At 37.1% G+C, this 9,733-nt stretch overlaps 1 protein-coding gene and 1 long non-coding RNA gene across 2 annotated transcripts; both read left to right on the forward strand.

Moving 5' to 3' along the window:
• Positions 1-1,034: 1,034 nt before the first annotated feature.
• LOC147533363 (uncharacterized) lies at positions 1,035-3,242 on the forward strand. The gene is made up of 3 exons (XR_015228274.1): positions 1,035-1,163; positions 1,253-1,476; positions 2,995-3,242. It is a non-coding gene; the product is annotated as an uncharacterized LOC147533363 (long non-coding RNA).
• Positions 3,243-5,076: 1,834 nt separating this feature from the next.
• PUB49 (plant U-box 49) lies at positions 5,077-9,733 on the forward strand. Its single transcript, XM_086651024.1, has 11 exons — positions 5,077-5,442; positions 5,580-5,642; positions 5,756-5,859; positions 6,545-6,636; positions 6,741-6,830; positions 6,919-6,994; positions 7,083-7,453; positions 7,685-7,941; positions 8,043-8,331; positions 9,099-9,212; positions 9,301-9,733. Exons 1-11 carry the CDS (start codon positions 5,315-5,317, stop codon positions 9,493-9,495), a joined length of 1,779 nt encoding a protein of 592 aa, XP_086507150.1. The 5' UTR covers positions 5,077-5,314; the 3' UTR covers positions 9,496-9,733.

The following is a 9,733-nucleotide window of genomic DNA, read 5'->3' on the forward strand; positions in this document are numbered from 1 at the left end:
AAACAATCGTCAATTATCACAAACAGTAGCATGAAACAGAAGATATACCCTTTCGATTAGTGATTGTAATGGCGAGACCAACAACATCTTCCTTCATCACCATATCCATCTTCTTCCTGCTCACCTCTAATATGAATCCACAATAAAAAAAAATCGTCGACGACGAATTTCCATCATTATATCCTTTCAAGCTTCTTGTCTTCTCTAGTTCTCTGCTTTTATCATATAATTAATCTTTTTCGTGGCATAAATAAATCATTTCTATCCTCCAATTCATTTTCTTGCTAATGTCAGAGTCGTCTGTTTGACCGATTTTCTAGCAAATTTAAGATCAGAAAATAAAATCTTGGTTTGGACACTAGTGGTAGCATTTGGATTCCTAATTTACATTTTTTCCGTTCGGTTGGAACAAATCAAAGTCCACTAGCTCTTTTATTGTTCCATATACACCCGTATCTCCATCCTCTTTACTAAGATCATTTTCATAGATCTCTTCATTTTCTCTCACATGCCACCAAGCTTGTGACGATAGAATCTTAAAATGTTGCTAATGAAGAACCACTTGCTACAAAATGGCATACAAAAAATGATCCAGATGGTAATGATGATCATTATAAATTTTAAATCCAAAATCAAGGCCCTAAATTAACCGAACCTTGTTTAGTCATATCTCCACCCCATTTTAGATCAAACATCAAGAAAATAAACTTCCTTTCTTTACGAGTCACAGTCATAGAAGACTAGAGAAAAAGTTAGAGAGATAAAATATCGATTTTTTTAAAATAGTAGTCTAGATGATTTTGCAAGTATTAGTTAGTTTCTAGATCTAAAAAGTTTAACTTGACTAAGAAAAAATGGTCAGAGGGGGTAATTTTGGTAACGGAATATAAGAAGGAAAAACAAACAAAGGGGCCATATTAGATGTTGATCAGATTTAAGGGGCATTTTTGTGAATTGGTCATCTTTAGGGGGGGCCAAAAATGGAATTAACCCTAGGATCACGCCCTTTTCACCTGGCGCGCTATTTCCTTTCTACTGTTCTAGTGTTCTTCGTTGAGAGAGAGAGAGAGAGAGAGAGAAAATAGAAAAAAATGGCAGACCACCAGCTTCAATTTTTGAAAAGCAACCTAAAGTTCATTAAGTTAAAAAATGCAGAATTGAATGTATCTACTGTTCTAGTGTTCTTCTTCTATTTAATCTCTAAATTAGGGAAATCTGAAAATGTAACCCATGTTTTTCATTTTGTCTGCAGGTCCTCTCTAAGAAGGGTGAGTTGAAGGAGGCTCCAAAGAAGAAAAAAGCACGACTGCGTGCTGAACTTAAATTGCTTGAGAAAGAAGAGAATGTGAAGAGAGCAGCACTTAGCAATGAGGAAATGGTAGCTAATTATCAACATGATGACCAGAAGACTGTTGAAGATCTCATTCAACAAATGGAAGATGATGATCCTGAGGAGGGGTAATGGTTCTATTGGGGGTAATCTTCAAATTTCTTTTGGACTCATTTTTCTGGTGTTTTATTGCCTTTAGTCATACATTTATATATATGGGTTTGGAAATCCTCTCTCATCTTCCAATTTTGGAAGTCACAGGGAAGTGGGAACTAAAGTTTAGATGAAATCCCCTCTAGTTCCTTGCTGGGTTGCTGTTTCAACTCTGAGTTTTCTTAGGAATTCCTTTTCTGCTTCTTATGGTCTTGATATTCTGCTGACTCAGAACTTTCGTTTGTTCAGGTTCTTTATCTAATTCTGTTTTTGCTTCTTAGTTATGATCTTGATATTTTCAAAACTCAACAAACTCTTCTGGTTCTGGTCCTTCCAGCACCTCTTCCCGACTTTGTTTTTCGTCGATATTAGTTTTCTTAGTAGTAGAGAAGCACAACCCACACATTCTAAGTTTTCTTATTTCTTTTGTGTGAAATCTTTCATAGAAATTGCACCAAAATAACATTTCTATAATTCCACTTTATTGAAACTAAACATTTTTATAGTATAATTACTATGTAACATATTTTTCTTTCGAAGAAACTCCAACATTCCGTCACAAAGGGCGGTGCTCTTCGAGGAAACTCCACCTTGTCGAGTCGTCCCTAACTTTCGGTGGACCTTTCAAGGGGAAATCTCTATTATCATCTTCAATCTCTTTACCTTCTTTATTATCATCTTCACTTTCTTTATCTTCAAACCTTTTTTTCATTTTCAAGTCGTTTTTTATTGGCTCGAGTCATATTTGGGGATGCAGTAGTATTTTCACTTTCGGGTTAGTCACTGGGAAGTCAGGTTTAGATGCAATCCTCTCTAGTTCCTTGGTCTATTGATGTTTCAACTCTGAGTTTTCTTCTGAATTCCTTTTCTGCTTCTTATGATCATCTTGATATTCTGCTGACTCGAACTTTCCTTGTTCTGGTTCTTTGTCTGAGTTCTGTTTTTGCTTGTTGAAATTCTGAAAACTCAACAATCTCTTCTGGTTCTGGTTCTTACAGCACAGCACCTCTTCCAGACTTAAGTGCTTAACTCATATGTTAAGCTAGTTTGTTAGGCAAGAGTTACTTAGCTAAGTACATAAGTCAAATTTTTCTGAACAAATAACTCATTATGATTATGTAGTTCCATTATAGTTTCTCTAGCTTGTGTTTAATTTCTCTAGCTTGTGTTTAGTTTATCTGTTGTTAGAACGAGAAGGTTAGGAATCACATTATGTCATGGTGGTTTTTGCTATTTTTTAATACTATAAGTACTCCTTTTTGTTGCTAATTTGAGTTTCAAATAGATATGTATGTTCCAGGTTTTAGGATTTCAGTAATGTATAATATCTGTGTGACTATGTCGAAATTCACATGGTTTGCCGCAATTTCAACATTTGTTTGTTTCTTATTCATGAATCTTCGGCCCATTTGTATGGTTTTACTATTGTAAATTATTTTATTGACTTCGAATGAAACTCAATTTTTACGTCATTCGATACTAAGATACTTGTTCTTTCTTTTTCTTTGTAGGGATTGAAATTGATGACGAAGAAGTATGAATTTTGAAGAACAGAGAGTTCTTATATATGAATGATTTTGACGATGATAGTTATATATAGTTTACTATTAGTTGAACTTTATAAACTTACCTTTAGAGTGATGTGTTATCAATTTGTTTTGAAATAGTTATATGTAGTTTACCCCTAACTTCCTGTGGATATCACTCAAAATTTTAAAGAGAAAGGAAGAGATTTAACCTAGAGAAAGATTTGCAGAGAGATTTAGTTTTTGTAGAGAGAGTGAGAATGAGAATATGAATGGGTTTTTCAGCTTCGTAATGAAGGAGTGGTTTTGGGTCTTGGGTTATTAACCCACCTGACTTGATGGGATGGGTGGGAATCGTTTTGGGCGGGAAAGCATGGGAGGATAGGATTGTCTCTAGTTTTTTTAAGAGAGGGTAATAATGTATTTTCATAGAGTGGGTTCTCTTTTTGAAATTATATTCATGAAGGGGCCTGGATTCCTATTATCACCCATATTTTGGGCTTGATAAATACCGCCCAAACCCTCATACTTTTCCGGGGAGATAAAGAAATTTTGGTTACATAAATTTTGGTTACGTGGAAATAAAGAAATTTTTCGGTGTAAAGTTTTGGATGGAAACAAAGGAAAATTGAAATTTTTTGTTTCCTCCAAACACCCAAACCCTTATACTTTTCAGATTCTGCTTTCTTTCTCACTAACACCATCAATTCAGGCAACATCCACCACAAATCCCGGCGACACCTCCACCATCACCGGCTACAATTCTTCCTCTCTCATCTTCCATATATTTTTTCTGCTCATCTTTTCTGTCTCCGCATCTACCACCTCCACCGTCTTCACATCAACTAGCTAGGGTTCTGCAATAACTCCTCCTAAAGCATATTTAGAAACCTCCATCTCAGAAATTTTAAGAACTTCAAATATCTCCAACAATTGAACTGCACCTGCAATAATAAACTCCGATCTCCTTTTGAATAACTCAACCCTCCTCATTTCTTCATCTTCACAAAAATATGGAGACTTGTATTTGTATCAAAAATAATTTAGATGTGAGGGTATATAACAAACAGGGTAACTGGGTAAGTATAATTTAAGTTTTTCATAAAAAAAAAAAAATTAAAGTTTCTCTAAGATTCTGTGCAGGGTAGTTCCCTCCCTCCCCCCTACCCCCCCCCCCCCCCCCCCCCTCCGTCATGTTAGGGGCCCTCTGCACCTTTCGCGGTCGAAGTTGAACTGATTTTGGTTCTCAAAATCATATTGACCCCACCCATTCCAATTTTGTCAGCGGAGAAGGTTTTGGAATTGAAATCGGTTTGGTTTAATAGATTTTGTGAGCCAATTAGTTCGACCCAATAGATTTTAACCAAAGAACTTAAATCAGTTAGAGCAACTCCAACCGGTGGGGACTGAGGCCCTTAATTCAAATTAGGGGCCCCTCCCCCACCCGTCCCCAATCACAGTCGGCCTTTATTAAGGGCCCGTTGAACATCCCCAACATACCGTTGGGGAACTCCCCATAGTCATGTTGGGGATCACATTATCTGGTCGTTGGATCACATCTAAATTAAATTTTTTTTTAACAAAATAAAATTAAAAGATATTAATTTTTATTAACTTTTTTTTTTAAATGTAACAAAATTCACTCATTCATTTTTTTAAAAATGTAACAAAAATCTACACATTTTTCAAAATCCAACGTCTCGGTTCCCGAATAATTTTTCAACTTTAGAAAAAAAATTATTAATTCGAAAATAGTTAGAACAAGTGTTTCGTACATACACAAGTTCTTTGCGCGCCTACAAAAGAACCACACACGCATTTCCCACATTCATATATTTAGGGCCCCACGAGAGGCTGTGGTCGGAGTTGAATTTTAAGGGCTGAGCTGAGGCTGTAAAATTTGGGTGAAAATGTAATTTTAAGGGTCTGGGACCGTCCCTTGTTGGAGTTGCTCTTAGCTCCTCTTTAGTTGTGGGAATATTTATTGAACCTATTTATTGAACCAACATCAATTCTAACCCCATTGATTTTGGGTCAAAGTGTCGGCGCTCTTTAGTCCTTTTCTACAGTGAAATGGTGCTCATTAGAAAATGGGGGCTGGGCGCTTTTATAACTTCCCTCCGTACTCGCGAGTCGCGACCCGGCCGGGACCGGGAGAGAGGAAAGAACAAAATCAAAATCCCTAGTTTCAACTTCCAGAAGAGGAGCTAATTTCTGATTCCTGAACAGAAAAATTAAATTAGTTGTTCAACTGAAACCCAGAAAACCCTAGTTTTTCTGTTGTCAATTTTATCCACAGAAGAAAATGGGGAAGAAACAACACAGTAAAGATCGTATGTTCATAACGAAGACTGAGTGGGCAACTGAATGGGGCGGTGCCAAATCCAAAGAACTTCGTACTCCATTCAAGCGTCTTCCTTTCTATTGTTGTTCGTAAGTTCTCTTCTTCTTTAGCTAAAACCCTAATAAACCCTTATATGTTTAATCCCATTCTTCCTATTATTTTTGTACACTGTGATTAATAGGTTTTCTGTGTACACTGTGATTTACCTATGTTAATTTGATTGTAGGCTTACATTTACTCCTTTTGAGGAAGCAGTTTGTACGTCTGATGGGAGCGTCTTTGAGATCATGTTGGTTCCTCCATGAATTATAGGGTTTCAAGCTTCCATTTGATAAAAGAAAATCTTTTTCCCACTCTTCAAATTTACTCAAATTATTGAATTTGATTTGAATTTATGTGCAGGCATATAATTCCTTACATACAGAAACATGGCAAGCACCCAGTTACTGGAGCTCCACTCAAGCAAGAGGATCTTATCCCACTTACTTTCCACAAGAACTCTGAAGGTTGGTCATCATCTGACATCTTCCAAATTTTTAAGGTTCCAAATTTTCTGAAATTACTCTAGCCATGTTTTGAACTTTCATCCTTTGGTGTAACTTTAGTAGACTTGTATCGGTTACTGTTTTGGGATTTAGAAGTTATGGGCATATGAAAAATGGTTCTTTTCTCGGTGAGCTACTGGCAGATTATGTTAGGTAACTGAGGAAATTAAATAAACCTAGGGCACCCATAAGGACTCTCAAAAAGACTTAACCGAAAGATCTTATCATGAAACCTTCAGAGATTAGTGAAAGATTGTAATTCAAGTGGATTTTTTTCTCGGGCATGAATAAGATTAGAATGTCCTTGAAAGTATTGAGGCCTTGATATAGAATTAACATCGCTGAACTTCGAAATGCTGGTACCAAAATTCGATGTAGTTCCTGTCAAATTTGAATTTATGTTTACTTGTGATTAATCAAAGAACTGTTCTTTCATGTCCTCTGCGTCTTTACTTTCAGAATAACTTGATGAACCACTACTGGATCATACTCTGGGTTAGTTGATAAAATCATAATACTTTTCGTAGTATCTGAATGGGGTAATGTTTTTAGATGTTTCTACTTATTATCTCGAAATGATGTCTTAGCTTCTGAAGTATTTGATTTGCAATAACAATTGCTAGATATGGTCTTGTTGTCACTATAGGAGAATTCCATTGCCCGGTTTTGAACAAAGTCTTTACCGAGTTTACACATATCGTTGCTGTGAGAACGACAGGGAATGTGTTCTGCTATGAGGTATGTTACTTCTTTTGACTACTAATATTTTTTCACCTACTATTTGCTGACTGTGAATACTTCATTTTCCTGCAAGTTTAACACCACTTTCATTTCTTATTAAGGCAATTAAAGAACTTAACCTGAAAACAAAAAACTGGAAAGAGCTTCTCACAGATGAACCGTTTACTAGGAATGACCTGATAACAATTCAGGTAATTGATGTGTGATATCTTATTTTTGCTTAATTTTTGAAAATATGGATTGCCGTTATACCTTTCGCATTGCCTTTTCTGCTTGCAGAATCCAAATGCACTTGAGAGCAAGGCCCTTGTGGAGTTTGATCACGTAAAGAACAACCTGAAACTGGATGATGAAGGCAGGCTATAAGTTCTTTACTTCTGCAACCATTTCATTTGCTCTATTTCATGATTTCGTCTTACTGATTTTGCTTTTTGTCTGACCAGAACTTAAGAAGATGAGTGCAGATCCAGCCTACAACATAAATGTAACAGGGGATATTAAGCAAATGCTGAAGGAGCTCGGAACTGAGAAAGGGAGGGAAACTGCGTTGCACGGAGGAGGTGGTGACAAAGCGCAAAATGAAAGAGCTGCAGCCCTCACTGCTATTTTAGCTGCAAGATCTCGCATCAAAGAGGGTAAAGAATCAGCTAATGGAGAAGCTAAAAGTACCCAGTCTTACAGTATTGTGGATGCTGCATCAGCTTCTGTGCATGGAAGAAGTGCTGCAGCAGCCAAAGCTGCATCAAGTGATAAAGTTGCTGCTCGTATAGCTTTGCACATGGCAGGTGAACGAGCACCAGTGAACGCAAAAATGGTTAGTTTCTCCTAATAAATGATTCTCTTCGGTTCTTACTGTTCACCTGTGAGTGACACAAATAGTTGGATCCATTGTTATTAATTTGGTTATTTTTCTTCCTTTATATATATATATTTCTTTGTGAAGAATGTCTTGTGATCATTCTAGTTCATATCTCCTCTGCACAAATTACGTGAAAAACTGTCATAACGTTCTCACTGAAAGGTGACCCTGTTTCTTTTTTTGCAGGTTAAGAGTCGTTATACTACAGGTGCTGCTTCACGATCCTTCACATCTACGTCTTATGACCCAGTTACCAAAAACGAATTTGAATACGTTAAAGTTGAGAAAAATCCCAAGAAGAAAGGCTATGTTCAAATTCATACAACACATGGTGATTTGAACATTGAGCTGCACTGTGACATTACACCTAGGGCGTGCGAGAACTTCATCACTCTCTGCGAGCGTGGCTACTATAATGGAGTAGCTTTCCATCGTAGCATAAGGTTTTTTTTAAGCTGTCTCTTCAACAAATAAGATTGTTAAGTATTTTCTTGCTATGTGATTTTCTAATAAGTTTATAAGTATTTGTTGTCACCTACTGTAGGAATTTTATGATTCAAGGTGGTGACCCTACTGGTACGGGGAAAGGGGGCGAGTCTATCTGGGGCAAATCCTTCAATGACGAGCTTAACTCGAAATTGCTTCACTCGGGAAGAGGTGTGGTCAGTATGGCAAATAGCGGCCCTCATACAAATGGTTCTCAATTTTTTATCCTTTACAAGTCCGCGACTCATCTCAACTTCAAACACACTGTTTTTGGTGGAGTTGTGGGTGGCTTAACTACTCTTGCTGTGATGGAAAAGGTTCCTGTCGACGACGATGACCGGCCTTTGGTATGTTCGCAACATCAGCCTACTTTACGTTCGAATGATAGTTTCATACTTATATTTTATGCTTTGAGATATCTGGTATCTATTGCACATTCTTTCTTTCGCATTTCATTTTGCACAATAAACTGTATGCATGATGGTCTTGTGAAGGTAAATTGTAGAATTCTTCCATGAATGGTGAATTGTACTCTACTTGTCAGAAAGATAGGGTTATAGCCTCGCCACAGGATCTCTGCCAGTGGCTACTTATACCTTCAGATAAATAAGACTCCCCATCGTGCAAGATTAGTCGCATATATGTCAACCAAATAATACCATGAACCAGCTGGATTGAAAGAGCTCGAGTGTTCTGCATCGTGCAGTTTGCCCATCAGGGTGTTCTAGAATGTTGGGACTTCGTCTTTGGCCCAGAACCCTCTACCTGAAGGCGTGATCTGCATTTTTGTCATTTTGTTAGTACAGCTACTGATACATGTTCGCAAAACCATGTGGCATGTTTTCGACTTTTATTGCTACGTTTCCTACTTCTTTGTCCATATGACTGCCCAGCCCAGACCTGATTACTGAGTTTGTTATTTCTTTTATTTGCTCTTTGATCATATTCTTTCGTGAATTTTAACAGTATACTGACATGACTAGCATCATATATCAACATCAATACTTCTGACATGACTAGCACTCTGATCATCTCCGCAGACGTCCGTTTCAACATCAGGCATCATGTTTCTCATTTCTGATATTCTATGTTTCTTTGCAACAAATTCATGCAGGAAGATATTAAGATAACAAGTGTTACTGTATTCGTCAATCCCTATTTAGAACCTGACGAGGAGGAAGAAGATAAAAACAAGGATAAGGAGGATACTGTTGTTGACGAGGAAAATGTAAGCTCCATATCACCTTAATGGTAGAAGGATTAGGTTTTTCAGTTAGTCACTAATTTGGTGGTTCTTGTTCTACATTCTTGTTCAGGAGAAGGTGGGTTCTTGGTATAGCAACCCTGGCACTGGAGGAACAGAACCTGTAGCTACAGGTGGAGTAGGCAAGTATTTGAAAGCTAAGACTGAAGCTGGTCCAGCAAGTAATATTTCAGATGCAAATGGTGCTCCTAAGAAAAGGAAAGTAAGTGGTTCAAAGGTCGAATACTCAAACTTCTCTGGCTGGTAAGAGTTTCCTTACACAATTTGTACTACCATCTTAAATCAAATGTTTGTTTAGTTGGGTTTGCCAATGTTAAAAGTCCCTCGTAGAGGGAACGATTTAAGTGTATTACAGAAAGTTTCTTCTGTCTTTTATTTGTAAATACATGCATCAAATGATTAATCCTTTCGTTATTATAGTTTTTCGGATTAGTATAATTCTATCACATTATCTTCTCCAATAATAATACTCTTCTTTGTGGTCA

This window comes from Eschscholzia californica, unplaced genomic scaffold (assembly GCF_041429995.1).
Source record: "Eschscholzia californica isolate CP2 unplaced genomic scaffold, dmEscCali1.0.p SCAF_6, whole genome shotgun sequence".
Lineage (NCBI taxonomy): Eukaryota > Viridiplantae > Streptophyta > Magnoliopsida > Ranunculales > Papaveraceae > Eschscholzia > Eschscholzia californica.

Coding starts and splice junctions, on each gene's coding strand:
- PUB49 (XM_086651024.1), top strand. CDS start 5,315: ATGGGGAAGAAACAACACAGTAAAGATCGTATGTTCATAACGAAGACT. Junction 5,643..5,755: donor GGGAGCGTCTTTGAGATCAT/GTTGGTTCCTCC, acceptor ATTTATGTGCAG/GCATATAATTCCTTACATAC. Junction 6,831..6,918: donor ATGACCTGATAACAATTCAG/GTAATTGATGTG, acceptor TTCTGCTTGCAG/AATCCAAATGCACTTGAGAG.